At 37.8% G+C, this 27652-nt stretch overlaps 1 protein-coding gene across 7 annotated transcripts in view; it reads right to left on the reverse strand.

The window, feature by feature from the left end:
* PIAS2 (protein inhibitor of activated STAT 2) overlaps positions 1-27652 on the reverse strand; it is a 117018-nt gene that overhangs the window by 15030 nt on the left and 74336 nt on the right. For all 7 annotated transcript variants that reach the window (XM_053571329.1, XM_053571324.1, XM_053571323.1 and 4 more), the window contains 3 exons: positions 18162-18322; positions 11813-11946; positions 9803-9974 (listed from right to left, as the gene is read on the reverse strand). In XM_053571329.1, coding sequence (XP_053427304.1) covers positions 9803-9974; positions 11813-11946; positions 18162-18322 — 467 coding nt within the window. The remainder of the gene's footprint in view (positions 1-9802; positions 9975-11812; positions 11947-18161; positions 18323-27652) is intronic.

Raw genomic sequence — 27652 nt, forward strand, 5'->3', positions numbered from 1 at the left:
TACCTTCACAAGCATATGTATACATTATGCAAGTGTACGTATATATTTTAAATTTTTATAACTATTCGTAACATCACAGCACAAAAAGTGAATTGCTAGAATGCTGCTGTAGCAAATATTAATATTCTAGGTTGCGTAACAAGTAAAACTACATGGAATTCATATTTGACTCACACTTAGAAGTCTGAAAATAGACTGACAACTTTTATTCATAAACCTAAAGTTCACTGTGTGCTCCCACTTTATGATTATAAAGGTATAAAAAAAGATTCGTATTTATCCTTACTCTTTGTTTCCTGTCCTTAGAATACCTCCTTATTAATGGCAAAACAACCACTCAGTTTCACAGAGAGTAGGGTAGGAACGTAACATGTAAAATTATCCTTAAATACAGAAAAACATAAAAGGTTTTCTGTCTTAGATTAACATGCATTTGTTCTGACAGGTACTATAAGACTGCATTTGAAGATTCAAACTGGCATAAAGGAAAGGTGCTAGCATTACCATCCTAATGTTAACAGTCATTCTCTTCAGGCGAAATATTTTTTTAACTTCTTGGTGCTTTATAATGTTGTTTATAAGAAACAGTATTTACTAAAACATACCTTTTAAAAAAAATAGTAGCCCACAAAATTTCTGCATTATAAGTGAATACAGGTTTTACTGAGCTCTCATTCTCCATTCTTTCTCATTTGCTTACTACTATTAACCAAGAAGTCATACAATAAACTTACACAGCACAGAAAGACAAAAACTTCCAGATGCTGAAGCACAAGAGAGGGTATGAAAAAAACAACTAGAAACAAAACCACAGAAGCTTGAAAGTAGGAAGAGATCAAAGCAATGATATAACCAACAGCATGATCCTCCACTATGACACCATGACAGGTGAGTCACTCCAAAACAGAAAATGTAATTTTTGCATAAAACCATTAACTTTCTTATTGTTAAAAAGTTTCAAAAGAAAGTTTTTCCATCTGTCTTTCCTCCACTGGCCCTACATCTGATGAATGTTATACCAAAGAACATACTCAATCCAACTGGTCAATGGCTCCCTTTTAACAACTACAAGGTAGCTATCACATATTCTTTTCTTCTAGCTTAATAGCTTTAATCCTTAGACCCACTTGTCCATCATACTCTGGGTTCCACTATTTACCTTCCTATTTCTGTGCTCTTGCTGCACACATTTTTTTAATAACCTTTCTTGATAACCAGCACGCATTAAACTGCTCTGAAAATCATATGCCTAAAATGAAACAAAACTAACATGGGCTGATCCTGGACACTACATTTTTTTTATTAATGCGAGGAGCAAATCAATTTAAATGGTGAACCCTTCAAACTACTATGACATTTCAAAGAATTTCTAACAAGAATGGCAATTAATTTCTTAGTGCCATTTCAGCATCCATTAAGATGACTAGTGTTTTTCTTGTCACAAGATCATTTTATCAATGTATTTCCTAATATCAAAGCACACCCTAGGATAAACTCAATTTGTTTTTAGTGGGCATTTTATATAATATATAATTAAATGATCTCCTAAGACTGGGCTTTGCGCTCAGCAGTTAGGGTGCCAGCCATACACTGAGGCTGGCAGGTTCAAACCTGGCCTGGGCCACCAGCTAAACAACAACTGCAACAAAAAAATAGCCAGGCACTATGGCGGGCACCTGTAGTCCCAGTTACTTGGGAGGCTGAGGGAAAAGAGAATCACTTAAGCCTAAGAGTTTAAGGTAGCTGTGAGCTGTGACACTACAGTACTCTTCAGAGGGCAACATAGTGAGATTCTGTCTTCAAGAAAAAAAAAAATGATTTCCTAAGACTGAATTCAGAATTTTCATTTATCTTTCCATGTGAGCCTATTTCATAAAAGTTATTTTATGTGGGTGTTGATGTATGAGTCTAGTTTGGGTATTAAAGGTTACATGGGCTTCATGAATGAAGAGCTGCAATTTATACAAACTTTTAAGATCAAATTTTCATGTGTTACTGGTTTAGTCACAAATTTCAACCTTATGTTTGTTTTCTTTTCACCCTACAGGAGAAAGTATGTAATAGCTGACCATACATGAAGCTAGTCTTATTCCTCTGCATTCTGAGGTCATTGCAGGTTTTATCATAGAACATATGTGCCATCCTTTCAGTTTTGTGCCATTAACTATTCATAAAAACATGGCAAAAGGCTCAGTAACTAGGGAGCCGGCCACATACACTGGGGCTGGTGGGTTCAAACCTGGCCTGAGCCTGCTAGACAACAGCTACAAAGAAAAAATAGCTGAGTGTTGTGGTAAGTGCCTATAGTCCCAGCTGCTTGGGACTACAGCAAGAGAATCACTTAAGCCCAAAGTTTGAGGTTGTTGTGAGCTGTGATGCCAAGCACTCTACCAAGGGCGACATAGTGACATCTGTTTCAAACAAAAAAGAACATGGCAAAGGATACACTGAGGGTAGACCCTTCTGGCATGCCACCAGAAACCTGCTCCCAGATCACTTCAACTCATGAGTCAGCATCACTATGCACAATCTTTCAACCCAGTATAAATCCAACAATAGTCCTTGCAACCCATGCTTTTCCAGTGTATTCTAAAGGGTATCAGAGTAAAATCTAGAAATACTGAGAGAGGATGCCTGAGAAAGGTGGGGTCTAGGAGAACAGGTCTTCTCAGGGAGACCACAAGGATACACCTGAGGGGTCCTCTCCATGGTGACTCAGCTCTTAGAAATTTATAAACTTAACTTCTGGAACTTGGAAATTTCCAAGTTCCATGAAATCCTGTAGTTCTGTAAGGGCTGGAATAGCATCTCCGGCTTGATTCAAACTGGCCAATGAGAAGGGTACCTATGGGTTGGAACTTTTGACTGTTGATAAAAAGGGAAAGACCACGCCAGTTGGGGAGCATGGCCATTTGGAATTCTTCTATGCCATTAAGCTCATGGCCAGTAAATAAAACCTTAGGATGCTCTTTTTCTCCCTTGGGCCTTGTCTTCCTGTAACATTTTTGGTTCCCTGATGGGAAGTGAGATCACTCTTGGGAAGAACATGCACCTGGTAGTTGCCACCAATCCTCTGGACACCCACTTGGGGGTCCCGATCAGCCGGGGCGATGTAAAACACTGAGCATGAGAGGGAAGCAGTTTGGTCGTCCTGTGAGGATACCTCTTCTGGGTGGAGAAAGGACCCCCACAGCCGAGTCTTCAAGTAGTCAAACACCGGGAGGAACTGGCATGTAGGAACAGGTTCCCACACAGGGAGTCATCTAAGGCAAGGTATGATAGATCTGGGGGTCCCACTACAGTTTTAGTGGAAGAAGGAGCCTGATCAACTCCTTGGGCATTAGATCACCAGCAGGTCTGTTGAGAGGTGTGTGTGTGGATGTGATGTGACTGAGAGAACTCTTGAGGGTGGAGATGGACCTCCCTTCACAGGACCTACGGGAGTGTTGGTTTGTGTCCTATGGCTAAGTGGCAGCTTGAGTGGGAAATCGAGGCTACCCAGGTTAAGAAATGGGTTGAAATTGTGTACATGTGAGTGCTTGGAGAATGACTGAGACAGGTAACAATAAGTGGTTTTTGCCTCCTCCCCCGCCCCCCCCCCCCCTTTCTCCACAGGATGAAAAGAATGTGTGAGTGTCCCCTCTTCCCTGCTTCAACTTTGCCCCCTGGATATTAAAGTTCTAGGTTTTCCATTTTCTTTTCTTTTTCTTTTTTGCAATTTTTGGCCGGGGCTGGGTTTGAACCCGCCACCTCTGGCATATGGGGCCAGTGCCCTACTTCTTTGAGCCACAGGTGCCACCCTTTTCTGTTTGTCTTTAGTGGCCACGTGGCCATTAGAAAGGATGACTGTGTTGTAGTTTTGTTACTGGAATTTCTTCAGTGAGTCCTTGGTCTTAGGAATTTGAGCATTGAGCCTGTGGGCCACAGATCAGTGATAAAATGGGATTTTGTTGGACTGAAGGGGCATGCACAGAGCGTGGAGAGTGCAGAGCTACTGGCAGAGGGGCTGTGCCTTGGAAAGTGTTGTGGTTCAGGCAGTCCAGTGAGCTCTGGATGGCCCTTGAAAATCTAGGGGACAAAGTGTAAATCTTGTGCCTGGCAGGGCTATACCCATATCCGCAACAGGTCTCAAGGTGAACAGCCTCAGGAAGTGAGGAGGAGGCCCAAGTCAGAGGTTTCCTACATGAGTCCTTTGTCTAGGGGTAAATAATTGGCCCTGAGAGATATTTTGGCCAGAACTTGATAGATGGAAAAATACCTTTACAAACTGAATGGGTGTTCTAGCAAATGAATGAATGCAGCCCCTCAACCTGGGCAAGGTTATTAGGTCTTTGTTGTGGTTTTTGTCTGGGGAGGGGAATAGGGTGTGTTAGGGTGGAGCCATCCAAAACATTTCAGGCTGCTTTGTTCATGACCTTGCTAGGGCTCAGAGGGTTTGTGCCTGGAGATGGGAGTCTGATGTCTAAGCTCACCTGAGCCTGAAAAATGGGAGTTCCCTGTCCTGCCCTGAGTGGGAAAATCCTATATCAATGTTATATCTCATAAAATGTCTCTCATTTGTAAAATGTAATAATCTGGTTGTTTAAATTGTTGGAGAAACTGAGTCTTCATTACAAGATAAGATTCTTGTCTTTTAAACCTTCTAATTATCGGTTTGGTTGAGTGAATAGGTGACTTCATAGTGAACTGAGATCCTGTTTTGGGGCGAATGGGTTTTTGAGAGTAAGAGAAATTAGACAGAAAGGAAATGGCATTGTGTAAAGAAAGAATCTTATATGATTTGTCCTGAAGCAGAATGGTTGTTTAAGAAAGTGAAAGAGGGGCGGCGCCTGTGGCTCAACGGGTAGGGCGCCGGTCCCATATGCCGGAGGTGGCGGGTTCAAGCCCAGCCCCGGCCAAAAAAAATAAATAAATAAATAAAAAAAAATAAAATATAAAAAAAAAAAAAAAAAAAAAAAAAAAAGAAAGTGAAAGAGAGGGCAAAAGTTAAAGTTTAGAATGTTTGTAGATTGTGCAGGTTAAATAAAACTCACAAAAGGGAATTTGTGAAGGAATTTACATGTGATCTAGTTGATTATGTATTTCCTTTAAAGTCTTTTGGCTTGTAATTTTGTTTAAACAAATGTTTTGAGCCTTTGATATTTGACAAACCTTCCAAAATCAAAACTCTAAATTTGGGGGTTGGCACCCATAGCACAGTGGTTGCAGCGCTGGCTACATGCACCGAGGCTGGTGGGTACAAACTTAGCCTGGGCCAACAACAACAAGAAAAAAAAAAACCCCAAAAACACAACTCTAAATTTGGTCTTTTTGAAATATTAAGACCACTGAAAGCCTGAGAAAAACAAATTAAACTTATTTGATTTATTAAAAATGTATAGGAAACACTGTCAAATATAAAATGGTAATTAATTAATTGATCAATTTTAATTATGGGTTATGATTATATATATGTTCCAATATTATAAAGCATTTGTCTATCCTAACCTATAAGACATTGGTCTGTCCTAACATATGTTGTCTGTAATAATTTTAATTCATCTAAAAAAAAAAAGTGTTTTTTGTAACTGAGTCCAAAGTTTGTCCTAAAAAAGAAAAAAAATATTAAGAGAGGCTGATGAATTTTCTCAAATTCAAATTCCTGATATCTTTAGAAATTGAGTACCTTCGGACTAAAAGCAGACTTTTAGAACTTTCACTGGAAAGTTAACATATCTATGAGGACTGCTAACCTAACTTCAAACGGAACAGAAATCAGTTATGTGGAACTGGGCTAGTTTGTTATGGCCTTTTATTTGAAATATTGTTGATTCTTTCTATGTTTTGTTTTCAGAAATCAAGAAAATCATTTTCTGTCTTTTAAGCTATTTGTACCTTTTCAAGCAATATATGTACTTATGGACAAGAATTTAAAACATGTATTTTTTTCTCTCTCCTTGATTTCTTCAGAATTTGAAAGCCACTTGTAAGTATTCTTAATTTCTGACAATACGGTTATTTACATAAGTTCAATAAGAATCTGTTTTGTTCTACAGGACATGATGAAGGCACTGATTATTTTACCAAGGCTTTGACTGGAATAGCATTTCCAGAGGTGTCCAGACTGCGGAATTAAGGTTGACTTTATAAGGCCAATAAAAAAGCCCTTTGGGAAACTGTCCAGATACTCATCAATAACATTTCCTGCTCTGTGGTAACGATGGTTGCTTACTGGTGGGTCCAGGTGAGTGGCGAGCTGGATATGCAGTGGTTACCTTAACAGAGACTGTAGAGCAGTGGTTCTCAACCTTCCTAATGCCATGACCCTTTAATACAGTTCCTGTGGGTTGTGACCCACAGGCTGAGAACCGCTGCTGTAGAGGCTAAGCTCCTACCCCAAAGAACATCAGCTCAGAAGGCTGAGTTAATTGTCTTGACTCGAGCCTTAGAACTAAATCAAGAGAAAAGTGTGAATATCTACACAGACTCCAAGTATGCTTTTCTGACTCTCCAAGTACACAGGGAATTGTATAAGGAAAAGAGACCATTAAATTCTGGGGAAAAGGACATTAAGTATCAGCAGGAGATACTTCAGTTGCTAGAGGCAGTATGGAATCCCGGAAGGTGGCAGTGACGCACTGTCGCCGACATCGAGGAGATGCTTCTACCATCACTAAAGGGAACACTAGGGTCAGTACTGAAGCAAAAAAAGGGCTACGTCCAAATGGTACCAGGTATTGAGTGGCTCCCCTCATCCAGTGGGTTCCAGAGCTCTCACCTTCCTACTCCCAAGAAGAGATGGAATACTGGGCAGTGAAGAGGAGCCAGGAAATGGAGGGAGCATGAATAAAGATGCCAGATGAATGAGTAGCAGTCCCTAGCTTCTAGGAGCCACTGTGGTGACAGAAGTCTCTGATGAAGTTGATGGGCTGGTACTTCTACATCTCCACCTGGCAGCCCTGGCCAAAACTGTCAGTCTATAGTGTATCACCTGCAACCAGTTCAATGTGTGCCAAGGACTGATGATACCCCCAGGAATCCAGTCATATGAAGCAATGCTCTTCGAGGACTTCCAGGTAGACATTACTGAAATGCCCAGGTGTAGAGGAACAAGTACTTGCTGGTAATGGTATGCACATACTTGGAATGGGTAAAAGCCTTCCCCACCAGGATAAAAAGGACTCCATAAGTAGTAAAAAGTGTTGCCCGGAGAAATTGTCCCATGGTTTAGGTTGGTCTAAATTTGACAATGGGCTAGCTTTCATAACAGAAATACTACAAATAATAGCTAAAGCTTTGGGTATCACCTGGAAACTATATGTAAATTATAGGCCTCAAATCTTGAACAGGATAAAGTGCGTGAACAGGGCCTTAAGAACAGGAATTAGTAAACTCTGCCAGGAAGCAAAGCTTAATTGGATACAGACCTTGCCACTGGTGTTATTCAAAGAGGCCTCTGTCAATCCTCTGCAATTTAGCAGTGACTCCTAAAAGAACTGGAAAGACTGAACTGAATAGACAAAACCCCTAAAATCTCCACTGGGATAATGAACCGTGTTCTGTTAGTCTTTTATGTCTGTACATCCTTTCTCTCTGGAGGATCAAGGGGACAAAGTCTAGGTCCAAACTCAGAACCTGTTCCCCCTCAAACCAAGGTAGAAAGAACTTTACACCATCATCCTGACCACACACACGGCAGCAAAGGTGAAAGGAATCCTCATCTGGAGTCATCATAGTTGGCTGAATAGGGTTTTACTGCCCCCTTGGGAAGTAAAGGCAACTTTTAAGATAGTCAACATGCCCTGCTCCAGCCACATACTGGGAGCTGACTAGTTAACGCAGGGCTGAAGCCGGAGGAAACTCCTCGAGGGACTTGTCTTAATTGGATTTTGGACTTTGGGAAAAGGGGGGTGGGGGGATGTCACACAGAGAAAAGTAAAAACTTGTATGTATATTAGCCCACCACCACGGTACTATTAAGGCTTGAGTAAAGAACCCAAGAAGAGTCACAATCTCTAAAATCTAAGTGCTGAAAAGTAATTAATATTGGCACCTGCAGAGGCAAGCTGATATTAAGATGCCAAATTAAAATATATTGAAGTCTCAAAAGGGGAGCATGAGAGAGGATACCTGAGAAAGGTGGGGTCTAGGAGAATAGGTCTTCTCAGGGAGACCACAAGGATATACCTACAGGGTCCTCTCCATGGTGACTCAGCTCTTGGGAATTTGTAAACTTATCTTCCTGGAACTTGGAGTACCTATGGGTTGGAACTTTTGATTGTCGATAAAAAGGGAAAGACCAAGTCAGTTGGGGGCCATTTGGAATTATTCTATGCCATTAAAAGCTCCCAGATGGTAAATAAAGCCCTTCCTCTTATAAAAATGGTGTTTGGGTGCTCTTTCTCTCCATTGGGTCTCGTCTTTCTCAACAATGCTAGATCTAAGCATTAATTCTTCTGATCTTCTACCCCAACAAACATTTCAAAATTATGTATTTGTCTATCACTTAAATTACAGAAGTACCAACCAAACTGTCTCAAAGAAGCAAAAAGTGATCAGTATACCAGAAAAAACACCCACTTGAAATACTTTCCTCATTTTCTGTTCTACTACCAAAAAAAAAAATCTAATACTCATTCTAATTAAATAGGTAATAGAAAAGATATGACCTTACTATGATGTGTAAATCCTATCTTGAAATGAGTATTTGGCAACTAAAAGTTTTAATTTATAAAAAGTAACATAAAAATGTTTCAAAGTAACTATTACAAAACTAAAAAATGAACACTGCAAAAACAGAATATAATTCCATTTATGTAAAGTATCTAAATAAAACAGGAAAATTTATAGAAACAAAAAGATCAATGATTGTCTATACTCATGTGATTCTCAGTAAACTACAAAAGAATGTGAAGGAAGTTTTTTGGGTGTTGAAAATATTCTACAACCGAATCATGATGATTGTATAACTATAAATTTAATAAAATCAGTGATTTGTGCTATAATAAAAAGTTTTATGCTATGGAAGCTATGCTCCATAAAAATCAATAAAAAACTAAGTGGACTGAGAGGCCAAAGAGGTAAGACAAACACACTCAAGTTTACAAGAATGTGTCCATAGGCTGTCAAAGACCCTACCCCCTTACTGATCCATTATCTGTAGGTTAAGAAGCAACTGTTGTAGAACACTCAGACCCATCTTTTATTATGGGCCAGTTATGGCTTCTGGCAGGTAAATCATGAAAAATCCATGCTAGAATGCCTCTACTTTACCCATATTTTCCCCTGAGAGGGTGGGGAAAAAAGGGAATCAATTTTTAATGAGAAATTACCATGTGCCTGACACTGAGGCCAAATTTCTTTATCTCACTGAAACCTGACAAGAATCCTATAAAGTAGGCATTATTTAACCTCATTTTACAGAACAGAAAAAGGAGGTTGGAACAAGTATTTCATCCAAGACCACAGAACAAATAAGCAACAGTATCAAAACTGTAATCCATACTTATCAATGATTCCTAGTTCTATACTCCATTACATAGGACTTATGTTGGTCTGAGATGCCATATTTTCTTATAAAACGGGTCAAGAAAATAACAAAAAGTTAAGGAAAAAAACCTCAAACTTCCAGTTTCCAAAGATATATTTTCTTCATCAAAATTTGCTTTCCTATAAATGTGCTTACTTGAAAATATTTCAATTGAACAAAGGCAAATTAAAATAGCCCTCTACAGTCAGGCATCTTCTCAGACATTTACAAAGCTATCCCAAGAACAATTAGTTGCAAGTGTAAAGAACAATAGTGAACTATAAATTAACAAACCCTTTGGTTGGACTGCTTTGTGTTTCTGACATAAAGATGCATTTTCTTTTAGCAGGAGGGTCTTCCTCTTCATCAGAAGAGCTTTCTATTGTTAGATCAATAACATCCACTTTCTTCTTACTTGCCTCACTGGCTGTAGTCACAGAACAAGGTTTACTGAGGACACTTGAACCTGTATGTAGGTAACAGAAAGGAAAAAAAAGAGAGAGGGAAAAAAAGAAACAAAGCTATAACACAAACTGTATATTCCTGACAATATATAGCCAGTGAAGCCACATATCTGTCCCATGGAAAAAACCCAACTCCCTAACTCCAGAACTGTCTATAAAATGACTGCTTACTAGGGAGAGAGGTAAGCTCTATTCCTTGACAGAGGGTCAAAAGTCTTCAGACTGCATGCTCTTTGTTATCTAACTCTGCCAATCGATCTGTGCAGATTTTGCTGCTTAACCCGTCTCCCCAAGTTGGTGTCATTTTATAGACACTGGGAGTTAAAATAATTGGTCTCAGGGCATGGGACAAGAATACATGTGCAGTTTCATCAGATGTGCATTTCACAGACAGGTGGCACAGTTTAGTCAGAATCAGATACTTCCATTCTAGCAATTATGTTCACATCAATAAACCAGAAAAATACCCAAACTTCTCATCTAAGTTATTCAGACTTTCAAAGCATTTCTTATGAATTATCTACGAAGCACCTATGTTCCTTCTACCCACTAAGACAGTCTCATACACTAAATGTTAACTCACATTTTCTTTCTTTTTTGAGACACAGCCTCAAGCTGTCGCTGTGGGTAGAGTACCATGGCATCACAGCTCACAGCAACCTCAAACTCTTGGGCTCAAGCAATTCTCTTGCCTCAGCCTCACAAGTAGCAGGGACTACAGGCACCTACCACAACACTTCACTATTTTTGAGTTATAGGTGTCATTGTTGTTTGGCAGGCCCAGCTGGATTCAAACCCGCCAGTTCTGGTATATGTGGCTGGCGCCTTAGCCACTTGAGCTACGGGCACTGAGCCAGTTAACTCACATTTTCATAGGAAAATAGATTATTCTCTGTAACTTAGCCAAAAATGAATGGTAGCTGATAAAGGAAAAGCAGCAGCAACTTCTCAATTAAATCTCTCCCCAGTTTTCTGAAAGATGAGGGAAACCTTATCACTGCACTCTTTGGTTCAGTACCAATCACAGGGGAGTAATTAATTTTTTTCCCTTTCTTCTTACTCTGATAATCTGTTTGTTAGAACTTCACATATAGTTCGAAGAAAATTCAAATGCAGTGAGTAGATTGTGTCAAATAAAAAGAAACATTAAGTTCACCTTTGGGTTCCATTTACTCAAAATGCCCTCATTTCCCCCTACTCAGTGTAGACAGATGCAGGGAATTCATGGATGAGTGAGTATACATTCTAGGCAATTCCTCCCACAGAGAAATGGAAGTTAATGATCTGTTCACTTTCTAAGCAACTAACTTGTGATGAATTCTCCCACCCCTCACATCCATTCATCAAGGGTGCAGACTCTCTAACCACACACCTCCAGCTGTGGTTTTGCCTACAGCTCGTCTAAAAACAATTCTGAAAAACTGCCCATATAAATAACACTTGTGACTTTTCATTTTGTAACAAACACATGAAAAATGACTTCAGATGACTGTTTCATTTATTTTACATACGAAAATATACTATGGGGCAGTACCTGTGGCTCAAAGGAGTAGGGCGCTGGCCCCATATATCAGAGGTGGTGGGTTCAAACCCAGCCCTGGCCAAAAACTACAAAAAAAAAAGAAAGAAAATATACTATGAAGAGACTGATAAGGTGGTATAAACTTTAGCACATTTCTTCAGGAAAGAATAAAAATCACTTGTGGGGGAAAAGGATATGGTTAAAAGATAAAGTTAGCAAAGTGAACTCCAAATGTAGTTCCAGTGGCCAAGATTAATGATTAAGATAATGCTGCACAGGTCTCATGACTTTTAATCTCTGCTGCCATTCTGTACATACTTTCTATTTTTGTACACGGTTGGCTGGATACTTTCATAGCTTCTTTCTTCGGTCTCATTGGACACCAAGAACCATCTTCTTGGAATTTGATCTCATCCACATCAGAACAGTCATTGAGAATTTCCATAAAAAGCCTATAAACCAATTAAGAAGTACGTATATGTAATCAATGGCTTTGTTTAAAGGTACGCTAAGAAAGTAACACATATTACCTTGGAAACAAAGGTAATACTACCTTTTTGGGCAGGGGTGCAGGAAGGAGGGAAGTATGTTGATAATTCATACTTCACAGCTACTGTATACCTCCTTCCTCCTAGGTTTTACATCTGACAAAATGCAATATAAAAGTAACCAACTATCATCTAAAATATCAGTGGCTGAACCGAAAAATAAACTGGAATCTACTACTTGGGACTGGTGGTAAGAACAACTTCTAACATAGAATATAAAGCAAACATAAACAAAGGTAATAACATAATAAAATAATTTGTAAACTTTAATATCAAGAAAAAAGACCACAGGAGTGGAGAAAGATGTGGCAACAGAGGGAGGGAGGAATAGGTACATAAAAGAAGTTTCAACAAATTTAAAATAAGCAAAGCATCCAAATTATGTCATATGACAAAAATGAAATTAAATTTTAAGTATCAGAAAAATATATGGAAAATCCACAAATATTTAGAAACTATAAATCCATGAGTCAAAGTCAAAATAAAAACAGAAATTAGATACTCAGCCCTACTATGAAACTAATTTATGGCTTTCACATGAAAGCTATAACCCAGTTATAACCTAAGAATAGGGGGAAGAGGGAAAGGGAGGGGAGGGAGGGGGGAGGTAGATGGAGGGAGGGTGATTGGTGGGATTACACATGCAGTGCATCTTACAAGGGTATATGTGAAACTTAGTAAATGTAGAATGTAAATGTCTTAACACGATAACTAAGAAAATGCCAGGAAGGTTATGTTAACCAGTATGATGAAAATGTATCAAACAGTCTATAAAACCAGTGTATGGTGCCCCATGATCACATTAATGTACATAGCTATGATTCAATTAAAAAAACAAAACAAAACAGAAATTAGAAAGTATTCTAAACCTAATGAAAATGAAAATATAATAAAATTTGTAGACAGGAAAGTAGTACTTACAGGAAAATTTATAGCACTCATTTTCCCCTATTAGAAAATGAGGGGAATAATTGATTTTATGAAAGCAAGAAAAGGTAAGTAAAGAGTACAGAACCAAATTAAAAGAGAAAAAAATAGAGAACAAGTCAATGAAACCCCAAATCTAGTTCTTCAAACAGATCAATACAATTGAGAATATTCTAGTCAAATTTAAGTTCATTTGAACAAAGTAGACAACCTAAGAAGTGCCCCACATCTGTTAAAGAAGTAGGATTTATAGTTAAAAACATCCCCCTCTCCCTAAAGAAAATCCCAGGGCCAAATGTCTTCTCTAGGGACCTCTACCAAATATTTGAGAAGACATACTACTACTACTTCCCAATTTATTGTGCATGGGCAGTATTACTGATACTAAAACCAGACAAAGTCATTACAAAAAAACTGAACACCAAAAGTCTACAAAACAAATCCAAGAACAAATAAACAGAACAAGAAATCATGACCAATTAGGGTTTATTCCCCCAATACAAGATTAGTTTATTTTCAAAAGTCAATCAATGTAATTCATCACATTATCAGACTAGGCAGCACAAGAAGGCAGGGCAATGTAGTAAAAGGCATCCAACATACAAAAGGAATAAAACTTTTTATTCAAAAACAATATTAATACAGAAAATATTATGTAAACTATAATAAAGACATTAGAACTACTAAATGATTTTAGAAACATATCTACATATGAGAGCAATATAGAAAACTCAACTATATGTCTATAAATTAGCAATAACTAGGATTTTTTTTTTTTTAAATCATACCACAAAAGGATATGACACCTTGAGGGATAAACCTGACAAAAGATGCACAAGATACACTGAAAACTACGAAACAGCGCTGAAATTTAACTAGAAAAACACATCATGTTCATAGATCAGAAGACTCAATATTGTCATGTCACCACACACTGGTCTAGAGTCACTACAATACAAATCAAAATCCCAGGTATTTTTTTGTTCTTTTTATAATTGAAAAGCTGATTCTAAAACTTGCATGTAAATGCAAAGGATCTAGAATAGCCAAAATAAGAAGAAAAAGAACAACAAAGATGGGAGATTATTACCACTACCTGATTTCCAGAAAATGTAATACTGATACAAATAAATCAATAGAACAGAGTCCAGGGATAGATCGACACATATATGATCAATTATTTTTTTATAAAGGGGCAAAAGGAATTCAATGAGAAAAAAAAAAAAACAATCTTTTCAATTAATGGTAACAACAATCACACCGCCATATATCCCTCCCCTCAAAAAATCTTGACCTTTACCTTAACACTACACACAAAATTAACTTGATATAAATGATAGATCTTTTAAATGTAAAAGTAAATTATAAAACTCCTAAAGGAAGCTCAGAGAAAACCTTTGTGACTTTGTTTTAACATACTATCAAAAGCCAGGCACCATAGATCACACCTGTAATTTTAGCACTCTGGCAAGCCAAGGTGGGTGGATTACTTGAGCTTAGGAGTTCAAAACCAGCCTGAGCAAGAGTGAGACCCTGACCCCATCCCATCTCAAAAAACTAGCTGAGTGTTGTGGTGGTTGCTTATAGTCTCAGCTACTTGAGAAGCTGAAACAAGATCACTTGAGTCCAAATTTGAGGTTGCTGTGAGCAATGACTCAATGGCCCTCTACTATGAATGACAAAATGAGAGACTGTCTCAAAAAAAAAGGTAACATAAAATACTATCAATGGTCCTATCAATTGAAGAAAAACTGGATAAAATGGCCTTTATCCAAATTAAGCACATCTGCAATTTGAAAGACAATGTTAAAAGATGGAAGAAATATATGACAAAAAAATTTGCGAATCATAAATCTGATAATAGATTTGTATCCAAAATACATAAAGAACCATCAAAACTTAATACTATAAAAACCAACAAGTCCATTGAAAATTGGGCAAAAATTTGAAGAATAACATACAAGAAGATCATCAATGTGACTAATAACAAGCAGGACAAATTAAATCCATAATGAGATACCACTACCTAACACTAGAATGTCTAAAATTAAGACTAACAAATGCCCTCCCCCCCTTTTTAGATAGAGTCTTATTCTGTCACTCTCAGTAGACCGCCATGGCGTCATAGCTCACAGCAACCTCAAACTCTTGGGCTCAAGCAATCCTCTTGTATTAAGCTCCTGAGGTTGGGACTACAGGCGCCTGCTACAATGCCCAGATATTTTTATAGATGGAGTCTCGCTCTTGCTCAGGCTGGTCTCGAACCTGTGAGCTCAGGCAATCCACCCACTTCGGCCTCCCAGAGTGCTGGGATTACAGGCATGAGCCACTGCACCTGGCCTTAATAAATGGTCTTGACCATACTAAATATTGGCGAGAACAAGGAGCAACTGGAATACACTACTAGTAGGAATATGACATAGCATAAGCACTTTGGAAAACAGTTGGGCAGCTTCTTACAAAGTTAAGCATATGCCTAGCATGTTACCAGGCACTGTACTTCTACTTATTTACCCAAAATAAATGAAAACTTCAGTCCACACAAAGACTTGAGGAAATAACCCATCAACATGTAAAGTGAAAACTGGTTTGGAATGGAACTCAACAACAAAAATGAACTACTGGTACATGCACCAACATGGATATATTTCAAATAAGTACCCCAAGCAAAAGAAGCTAGACAAAGGAAACGTACTTTATGATACTGTTCATATAAAATTCTAGAAAATCCAAACAAGTCTATAGAAACAGATATAGAACTTGCCTCACTGTGATACTAGTTTACAAATTCTGAAAAGAAATGGTCTAAGAAATACTAATGAATAGAAATCCAATAGTTTTATACTGGCCAACTAGTACTTTGACCAATGGGACAGAAGTTCAAAACTTAACACCACTACTTATATAAAAATGTATTGTTGGGTGGCGCCTGTGGCTCAACGGAGTAGGGAGCTGGCCCCATATGCTGGAGGTGGCGGGTTCAAACCCAGCCCCTGCCAAAAAAAAAAAAAAAGTATCGTTAAGATTATTCAATAAATGTTGTTGACACTACTAATGACCTTGGTGGTAGGCTGAAGTGATCCCTGTCTTATTAGGATCACCTACTTCCTAAAGTTTCTTCCCCTCTTCAAATTCCTCACATAGTGCCATTCTTTACCTTTGTAGCAACTAACACTTAATATGCAATTGTTTACTATCTCCCACATTAGATGTAGTCTGTTCACCATTTTAGACACATATAGGTTTTTTTTTTTCTGAGACAGTCTCACTATGTCGCCCTCAGTAGAGTGCCATGGCATCACAGCTCATAGCAACCTCAAACTCTTGGACTTAAGCCATTCTCTTGCCTCAGCCTCCTAAGTAGCTGGGACCACAGGCACTTGCTACATGCCTGACTATAGACATATAGTAGCATTTAATATACAAGTATTATGTTGAATGAATTCATGAAGCAATACATGACGGAAAAACTGCAAACTAAATCAAAATCATAAATGTTTCTAATAAAAAACAAATGAAATGTTTCCATAAAATCTCTAGGACTCTCTAAACACATTAAGGACAGAAATCCAAAAGGAAAAAACATACTTAACAAAATCAAAATGTTTCTGAATCAAAAGTTTCTGGAAAAACAAGGATACCGGGCGGCGTCTCAGTCGGTAAGGCGCCGGCCCCATATACTAAGGGTGGCGGGTTCAAACCCGGCCCCGGCTGAACTGCAACCAAAAAATAGCTGGGCGTTGTGGCGGGCACCTGTAGTCCCAGCTACTCGGGAGGCTGAGGCAAGAGAATCACTTAAGCCCAGGAGTTGGAGGTTGCTGTGAGCTGTGTGATGCCATGGCACTCTACTGAGGGCCATAAAGTGAGACTGTCTCTACAAAAAAAAAAAAAAAAAAAACAAGGTTACCACTCAGCACCTGTAGCTCAGCAACTAGGGCACCAGCCACATACACCAGAGCTGGTGGGTTCGAACCCATCCGAGGGCCTGCCAAATAACAACGACAACCACAACCAAAAAATAGCCAGGCATTGTGGTAGGCACCTGAAGTCCCAGCTACTTGGGAGGCTGAGGCAAGAGAATTGCTTAAGCCCAAGACTTTGAGGTTGCTGTGACTTGTGATGCCACGGCAATCTACCGAGAGTGACATAGTGAAACTCGGTCTCAAAAGAAAAAAAAGAAAATCAAGGTCACAACAGATATAATTAAAAGGCAAAAAAGATGAATAACTCCATAGGATGGAACTGCTAATAATCTTACTTCAATCTTTTCATTAATTGTATTTTCTAATTCTTACAGTGGTATGTGGATGACATATACAATTTTTTAAGAAGTGTTATTCGAAAAATAAAATACTTATTTGCAAATAAGTTCATACCATTTTCCAAATTCTGACATGTACCATGAGATGAGAGATAATGCTTAAGAATTTGGGCTCCAGAGTCAGAAAAACCTGGGCATGAATTCCCAGCTAGTAACAGCTATGTAATGCAACTATCACTTCCTGGTGTTTTCTTTTCTTTCTTTTCTTTTTTTTTTTTTAAACATAGACCCTAGTTGCTACTTAAAGAAGTTTTAGCCAAGAAAAATGACATAAGGAAGCAGACTTTTTCATTTCCTATGGGCTCTATAAAATATGATCTTGGGATGCAAAAATAAAAGGAAACTATAGGCTGGGCATGGTGGCTCATGCCTATAATCCTAGCACTGTGGGAAGCCGAGGCGGGTGGATTGCCCTGAGCTCCAAGGTTGAGATCAGTTCTGAGCCAGAGTGAGACCCCATCTCTACCAAAAAAAAAAAAAAAAAAAAAAGCTGGGCATTGTGGTGGGTACCTGTAGTCCCAGCTACTTGGGAGGCTGAGGCAAGATAATCGCTTAAGCCCAAGAGTTGGAGGTTGCCGTGAGCTATGATGCCACAGCACTCTCCCAAGGGCCACAAAGTGAGACTCTGTCTCAATAAAAAATTAATTAAAAAAAAAAGAAAAAAGGAAACTACACACGCTCTTGCTCTCAACATAAATTATTTTATAAAGATAAAAGGGCCACTAACCATAGTTTAAAAAATAAGATTGAATATGATCATGTATAAGATAGAAAACATACAAATATCTAGACTATATTTTAGCACAGAATTTATATTAGACTGCACTGAACAAAGACACAGCCAACAGCTGTTAAAAAGTGATATACTTACCCGTCTAATATTAGACTTTCATAGGCAGCTTTTTTGTCACACACAGGACAAATCCAAGTGGGCTTCTTCTCATTCATTTGTAGATAAAGGGCAGCATCAAAACACTGCAGATGTGTACAAGTCACTGCACGGCAAGGGATTGTCAGCCTCATTTTTCCTAACTACAGGACAGGAAATACAACATAAAAAACTATCTGAGCAAGGAGAACAAAGCCTCAAATGGAGTCAATCATAAAAGTCTGAAGATGCCATATAAGATGATCAAAATGAAAAATAAATCCAAACCAGAAGGGAGGGGGGAGGTTAGGGTGAAGGGAGGGTAATGGGTGGGGCCACACCTATGGTGCATCTTAGAACGGGTACAGGTGAAACTTACTAAAGGCAGAATACAAATGTCCACGTACAATAACTAAGAAAATGCCATGAAGGCTACGTTGAACAGTTTGATGAGAATATTTCAGATTGTATATGAAACCAGCACATTGTACCCCTTGATTGCACTAATGTACACATCTATATTTAACAATTAAAAAAAGATTACTATATATTTGTGTTCATTGATGGCCCTATGATTTCTGAAACACCATTTCATTTCTACAAAATAGGTTAACATGTAAATCCATAGGTAGAAAAATGGTATGTATGTAAACAAACACACTCAAAGATTCCTTCTCACCTGGTTCCCAGTTTCTCTGTTTAGAGGAAACTACTGTCAACCATCTCTTTTTTTGTTTTAAACATTTATTTTTATTTTTATTTTTAGATACAGAATTTCACTATGTTGCCCAAGGTGGAGCACACCGGTTATGCTTTGACATAATCACTGCAGCCTTGAACTCCTAAGCTCAAGTGATCCTCCTGCCTTAGCCTCTCAAAGTGCTAGGATTACAGGAGTGAGCCACTGCACCCAGCCACTATCACTCAACTCTTGGATGCACTAATATACACATAAGCATAATATTTTCCCACATCAACGGCATACATATACACAATTCCGCATCTTACTCTGTCACACAACTTGGCAACTATGCACATATTAGCATACAAAAGGCTACCACCACACGAAGGCATCATAATTTATTTAACCAGTATACTAATAATAGACATTTGTTTCTAATCTTTTATCACCACAAACAATGCTGTAGTAAATATTGCTAGGCCAAATTCCTAGAAGTAGAACTTTGGATCAAAAGGAAAAGACATTTGTGATATTCTGTCCCATTAACATACCACCTTCCATAAAGGTTATCTGTTGATTTATACACCCACGTATATTAATGTGGCTAATTCCACTTGACCTTGTCAATTCAGTGTTACTGGGTTCTTAGATCTCTACCAATGTGGTAGGTGAAAAATAGTCGATTTATTGTGATGAACTACTTTTCTCTTACTATAAGTAGTAGGTGACTTTTTTTCTTTTACTTTTTAGTCACTTGTATTTCTAAGAAGTGTCCATTCATAACCTTTTCTTACTTTCCATTATTAATTTTTTGTAGTCTATTCATAGTTCTTCATATGAGAAATCAATTCGTGTGTGATATGAACTGCAAATATATTTTTCCTTTGTTCATGAAAAATTTTTACTTTCATAAAACCAAATGTGTCAATTTGTCAATATACTTTAGATTACCTATGGTGCTTTGTTCAATAGATGGCGGTCTCCTAAGACACACACAACACCCAAATTAGATCAGATCAGGTTTTCCTCTAATACTCTCCTCACAGATTCTCCTTATAGAAAATACATTTGTGGCTTGGTGCCTGTGGCTCAAGTGGCTAAGGCGCCAGCCACATACACCTGAGCTGGCGGGTTCGAATCCAGCCCAGACCTGCCAAACAACAATGACAGCTGCAACCAAAAAACAGCCGGGCATTGTCCTGGGCGCCAGTAGTCCCAGCTACTTGGGAGGCAGAGGCAGAAGAATCGCTTGAGCCCAGGAGTTGGAGGTTGCTGTGAGCTGTGATGCCACAGCACTCTACCCAGGGCAACAGCTTGAGTCTCTGTCTCAAAAAAAAAAAAAAAAAAAAAATATATATATATATATATATATATTTGTTACTCTAAATATTTGTTTCTCCGTACTACACTAAGCTGTACGTAGTGTGTCTGTGTATATGTTCACCAGTAAATCCCACTGTCCTAGCACAATACCAGCTCGCAGTATATGCTCAGTATTTGCTGACCAGACTGAATAGTGAATAAAGAAAAGACTGAAAGGTGGCAAAGAAAAAGAAGAAGGGATAAAGGAAAGGACTTTATATGCATTATAAAATTCGGAGGAATTCAGAGAAAAATTATAACACTGTTAACTGTGCCTAAGTGGCAGAATTTTTAGGAAGTTCCTTTCTTTTCTTTTGCTTCATCTGTAATTTCTAAGTCCTCTAAAATGAACATTTGGTTATTTTGCAATTTAAAAAAGGAAATAACTGAACCAATAATCAACACAGTAGTAAGTAATCCTTACATCCTTTTGCCTACATGCAAGGTGAAGTGTTGAGCACTTCACATTAATCCCTAAACACTTAATCATAATAAAAGGATGATGTTATCCTCCCCATTTCCTAAATCAGCCCACCAAAGTGCAAAGAAGCTAAAAAAACCTAACATTACAAAGTTAGAAAATGGCAGAACTAAGAACTGAAATAAGAAGCTCTGGCTGCAGAGTCCATAAGCTTATCACTATGTTGCACTGTCTCCACCTGAGTATCTAATCAGGATACTAAAACAGATCATGAAAGTTATAGTGATCAACCAAGTATGTAGCACAATATAACTCATCATTTAGAAAAGGTCAGAATAAAACTGACATCAACTTCTCTACTTATGTCAAGTGTTTTTATATATTTTTAGTCCTTTAATAATAACAAACTATTCCTGATCTAAAAATCTTACAGTATAAGGTATGACAAGTTTGTGAACTTGCCACCATGTGCTTATGTTGGCAGCACTATACAAACAACTCTGTAAGGTTTCACAATCTGTGGGTACCAGTGTCTCACAGCTATGTCCATGTTGATGTGTGGCAGTATCTTGCTGAGTGGTGTTGATTATTGTTGTTTTCCTGTTTCTTTATACTGTTCCAAGAATGTCTGTCAGAGCTTGAATTAGAGCAATGAGCAAATATTAAATTTCTTGATAAACTTGGCAAGAATGGAAATGAAATCAGAGACACATTAGTCCAAGTTTATGGGGATAATGCCATGAAGAAAATGGCAGTGTACAAATGGATTAAACATTTTCTGAGGGGAGAAAAAGTGTCACTGATGAAGACAGGTCAGAGCAGCCACAACAACACTGCAAAAATTCATCAAATGGTGCATTAAAATTGTCAGCTGACTATAAGAAGCAAACCAGAGCAAGTAAACATTGGTAGAGAAACAAACAGGAAAATCTTAACTGAAAATCTTGGCCAACAACTCATGGCTCTCACATCACAACAATGTACCGGCTCACATGGCACTGTCTATAAGGGAGTTTTTGGCCAGTAAACAAGTAACTGTATTGCAGCATCCTCCCCACTCACCCAATGACTTTTTTCTTTACCTCAAGATAAACAAATTTTGATAGAAAGACATTTTGATGATTCAAAGGTAATACAACGACAGCTCTGACGGCCATTCCAGAAACAGAGTTCCAAAATTGCTTTGAAGGGTGGACAAGGTACTAGAGTGCATAGCTTCCCAAGGGGAGTATTTCAAAGATCACCGTAGTGATCTTCACCAATGAGGTATGTAGCACTTTTAAAAAACAAGTTCACGAACTTAACTGTCAGACCTCATATGCTAAGTGATTTTATAATATTCTAAACAACCCTGTAACCCCAGGAAAGGTGGCATCTACCTTTAAAAGGAAGATGCTAATTAAAACACAAACTACATGGATCAACACTTCAGAAAAAAAAAAAATAAATAAAACAACATACTGAGACATAGCTACAACAGACATAACAAATGTTTCCTCATTTGCCTAAGATACCTCCAGTTTTGTAACATTACACATGGTGCTAGCGTTTAGTTTTAATTATCCACTGTTTTCCTACTTACCTAAGTTTTTGCTTATTAAAAATCAACAGACTACCTATTTAGCACTCAATGAGATAATCACCAGCTTTTTCATTCTTTCAATTATAAGATAAATAATTTTAACAGATTATCTAAAAATCAAACTAACCTTGTATTCCTAGGGGATATCCTTTTGTTGTCAATTATTCCTTTTAAATAGTACTGATATAAACATTAGCTGGCATTCTATGTAGGAATTTTCCGTCAATGTAAGTGAGTTGGCTTTTTGAAACAGTGACTGGAAACAACCCAAATAATCACTAAAATAGGTTGAACAAATAAATTATACTATATACCCAGTCAACAAAAAGCCTACACAGATTAAGAGTTCTATACACACATATGTATTTAAGATATACTGCTCATTTAAAAACAGCAAACTGTAGACCAGTATATGCTATGCATAGCACAATGCACTTTTTTCCAACAAACATACACAGAATTATGAACAAGAAATCTAGAAAAATATATAATGTATATTAGTGTTACCTCTGAATAACAGACCTTGTTAATTTAAAATTTTCATTTTGTTTCTATTCTGAATTTTATTAATATAAGAAAGTAGGTATTATTTGTCAATTTTGAGAATATTTCTCTTTAAAAGAATGCTTTAAAACTCATCCTACTATGGTTTTTGTAGGTTATTGGTTCACAAGCTTTTGGTTTCAGAACCCTTTTACACTAAAAAAATTAAGAACCTCAAAAAGGTATGTGAGCTATATTTAATCAGTATTTATTAGATTAGAAATTAAAACAGATATTTTTATTTTTATTTATTTATTTTTTCTTTGTTTTGCAGTTTTTGGCCAGGGCCAGGTTTGAACCTGCCATCCCCAGCATATGGGGCCAGTGCCCTACTCCTAGAGCCACAGGCACCGCCCCAAAACAGATACTTTTAAAAGGCAAAAAGATACAGGTATTTGGCACACCTTTTGAGTGCAGTACATAACCACAAGAAGGACTCTACCTAACAAAATCAAGTATTTTGACACGGTTGTTTATACCCTCACATTAACCTGAAATTAAAAAAAAAAAAAAAAAGGCGAAAGATGTAAGTATACATTCCAATATGCATAAAGCAATGGCATCACCACCTGTCAGATAATCTATTAAACATTACTATACACTTATAAAAGGCCAAAACCCTGAAATTATGTGTTATTAATTATTATAAAAAAGGATTTGACGTCGTAGACCTCTTCAAAGTCTCAAGGACCCACAGGCATCCCTAGCCCACATTTTGCAAACCACTATTTTCGTCTTTTTCTTCTTCTATTCCATTTTGTCACTCCTGTCATTGCCTTTTAAGGCACTAATCTCTACAGCATACAGAAGTCAGAACACTCAGGACTATCAAAGTTGCTAACCATAATTTAATCCTACTCTAGTGTCTTTTGCAAGAGTTAATGAGCATTCTCTAAGTAAGCACTTATTACTACTAGCAAAATTTGATTGATTTACTAATACTGACTTGTTGCATGTTATTCAAACCCATTCAAATGGGCAAAATTCTAATTTAATCAGATGGCACTGCTTTCTTGCAATGTGTTATTTTTATAAATGAAATGGTGTTTAACCAGTGTAACACTTTTTTCTTAAAAAATGTTAAGCAGGTAGCATTTAAACTGATATTCATTTCACTTTTGACTAATTGGTAGGAATCTAAATTAAGAGTTTATAACTTAAAGTGGCCCAAATTGGTGGTTCCAAACCATTTTTAAGCAAACTTAAAAAAAAAAAAAAAAAAAAAACAGATTAGTAGGAAAGCTGCCACCCCCAGCATATGGGGCCAGCTTTTTAACCAGCTTTCCTTTTCTATCCCCTAGCTACTCAGCCCACTTCTGTAGGAGACTGTCAAGTCACTAGCTAACATTACCAAGGTGCAACTCTCATGTAAAATTGATGCACTATGTAAAGTAATGTACTAAAACACACTCAATCATATCTCTTTTCAATTTAACTACTGAATAATTACCTTCCCTAATCCCAAAGACAGAGACTTTAGAACTTGCTCCACTATTCAGACACATGTCCACTCTAACCATTTTACAAATGTATTGTAAAATACAACAAACATTTATCCTCTACCACAATGCTACCACTTTCTCTCACTTTTAACAAATAAATCCATGGTTAACCACTTACCCTTCAAGTACCTGGGATCCATTTCCTTCCTTCTCCTCCCATTACTATACCAGATCCTGTTATTTCCATAGTTAGCTGGCTGGTCTCTACTGGAGAGGTAGAGACTTTTGCTTTTTCCAACTAATACTAGGAATGTTTTTTACTCAAAACCTCTTTCATTATCTAATGTCCATCATTCATTCATCAAAACACCTATGTTTGATTTTCTACTTAATATATACCATATATTACAGTTTAGCTACCTAACTTTATGTTAACACTCCTACATAGCCCAAAGATTAGCATTCATTTTCTTCTTAGAGAGTGGTCTGAAAAAAATCACATATGATAAGACCTGAGGAAAAGTTCGAAATAGAGTCTCAGAAACAGACCTGTTGTCACTTAAAAAGAGAGGGAAAAAAAATTTAAGATAAACACAGACATTTTAAACAAGGTTAAAAAAAATACTTGCTCTATTACCCCATTCTTTCAAATAATTGCACAATTTTTTTTTTTTTTTTTTTGTAGAGACAGAGTCTCACTTTATCGCCCTCGGTAGAGTGCCTTGGTATCACACAGCTCACAGCAACCTCCAACTCCTGGGCTTTGGCGATTCTCCTGCTTCAGCCTCCCAAGTAGCTGGGACCACAGGTGCCCGCCACAACGTCCGGCTATTTTTTGTTGCAGTTTGGCCTGGGCCAGGTTTGAACCCGCCACCCTGGGTATATGGGGCTGGTGCCCTACCCACCGAGCCACAGGTGCCAACCAGCACAGTTAATTTTTGTTAACACTGACATCTTTAAAAAGAAATGTTCCCTATTCTTTTCTTATTACCTTATAGAGATGGAATCTTGCTATGTTGCCCAGGCTGGTCTCAAACTCCCAACCCCAAGTGATCCTTCTAGAGTGCCTTGACCTTCCAGAGTGTTGGGATTATAGTCATGAGCCACCACACCCAGCCCTTATTTCTACATAGAAAGAAACTTAACCTCTCTCATATACTACTTTTAACTATTACTAAAAGTATCAGAATTCTTTCAGAAAGTATGTTTGGCCATTACATTTTGTTTTAGTTGTTCTCATGTAGAATGCACCTATTTAAAGGGTAAAAAAACAGATCCTAAAAAAACAGCACTGTGTAACTATATAGCTTTTATATTGAGAAGATCTTCTTCCTGATAGAATAGCTTGGCATACTGAAAAGTGAAGGTGTCAGGCTAGGTGGCTCAAGCCTGTAATCCCAGCTACTTGGGAGATAGAAGAAGGTGAAATCATTTGAGGCCAGGCGTTCAAGGCTGCAGTGCGCTGTGATCGCGCTGAGACTCTCCAGCCTGTACAGAGACCTTGCCTCTAAAAATAAATAAATAAAACAAAACAAAACAAAGATGATATGGGTTCCTGCGCTATACAGACAGCCAGCAATTAGTGTTTGCTGAATATAGTGGAATTAAACTATAAAAAACTGTCAATATCCAACTATCAGCAACAAAAGGGCAATTTAACTTGTTTTGACCTAATATGAATTTTAATTTCAACATTAGAAAGGGGAAAAAAGATAATGTGAAGATACTCAAAAGAGCTCATGTCTGAAGGTTTGCACAGAGCTTGTGAGCACAGATCATGGGTCAAATCCCATGCTCTCTAGAGCCTCTGCCACTTCCTATTCACATTTACACCCCTCCTGCCCAGGGTGTTAATGTACTCTCTGGCTGAGATTTATACCTCCTTCTTTGGGTTTGATAACCAGAAGCTCTCAATTTCTAAGCAAGCCTAATTTCACAAAATCTTTTTCAATAAAAGTGAGTCAATTTAAGTAAAAAAAAATTTTTTTTTAACTCAAAGCTTCAGAAAAAAAGATACCTACAAATACAACTTTCCAGGGTAACAAAGAGATGTACTTATTAATAAGGACATTTAGGGCCAGGCACAGTGGCTCTCTCTTGTAATCCTAGCACTCTGGGAGACAGAGGCGGGTGGATTGCCTGAGCAAGTATGAGGTATAAGCCTGAGCCTGAGCCTGAGCCACAGAAGTCCCTGCCTCTAAAAATAGCCAGATGTTGTGGTGGGCACCTGTAGTCCCAGCTACTCGGGAGGCTGAGGCAAGTGAATCGCTTTAGCCCAAGAGTTAGAGGTTGCTGTGAGCTATGATGCTACAGCACTCTACTGAGGGCCGCAAATAAGACTCTGTCTCAAAAAAAATAAATAAAAATAAATAAAATAAAATAAAATAAAATAAAATAAGGATATTTACATTTTAGCCCAATCTGGCAGCACAGTATGAAGGTCTGACAATTAAATTTGCAAATTCATGCTAGAAAAAGTGCTTTAAAGGGTGGACTAGGCACTGGCATTGGTCCAAGGCTTCCCAAGGGGAGTATTTCAAAGCCAACCATAGTGATATTTAGCAATGAGGTATGCAGCACTTTTTCTAGGGTAAGTTCACAAACTTAAGTGTCAGACCGCGTAAGACAACAGCTCTGATGATCATTCCAGAGAGTTCCAAAATTGCTTTGAAGGGTGGATCAGGCACTGGCGTCAGTACACAGCTTCACAAGCAGAGTACTTCAGAGGTGACTATAGTGATATTCAGCAATGAGGTTTTTGTAGTACTCTTTTCTAGGATGAGTTCACGATCTTAATTGTCAGACCATCATATACTGGAAAGAGAACTGGAATAACGTTAGAACACTAACATTTTTATCCTTGTTCTATGACTAAGAGTTCGATTTAGGTTAGCCAATCTCTCTCCATCTCAGTACCCTCATCTAACAACTGTTCCACATAGGTTTGCTAAGACAGTTAAATAAAGAGCACATAGTAGGAACCCAACAAATCATTCCTTCTCTAGCACAATTTTCTCTCCATTTAAAAAACTACATTTTATAGAACCCCTCACTGCTAAATGTGACTGGCTTTTTAAAATAATAAATAATGCCCCCCCAACTACATAATAAATGTCTGATTTCATGACTTTTCTCATATAGTTCCTCTCATCTGGAAAGCCTATTCCCACACTACTGATTCTAAAAAAGCCTTCATCTGTTACTCCAAACCTTTCTCATCTCTTCTTTGGTACTCCAATAGCACAACTGTAAATTCAGTCTGCTTTTTCTTGGGAGTTGGTTTTCTCTCTCAAACTAGATAAGTAACTTCCTGACAACTTCTAAGCAAGCCCTCTCAGTATTTTCTTCCATAATTAGCTCAGTGGCAAGGACATAGAATGGTCTGAGTTGCCGACTGATTTCTCCCCTGTAGTCTCTATTTAAGAATATAGAAAATAGAACAGTTCAACCCTAACCCTAAAT

Source organism: Nycticebus coucang, chromosome 19 (genome assembly GCF_027406575.1).
Source record: "Nycticebus coucang isolate mNycCou1 chromosome 19, mNycCou1.pri, whole genome shotgun sequence".
Lineage (NCBI taxonomy): Eukaryota > Metazoa > Chordata > Mammalia > Primates > Lorisidae > Nycticebus > Nycticebus coucang.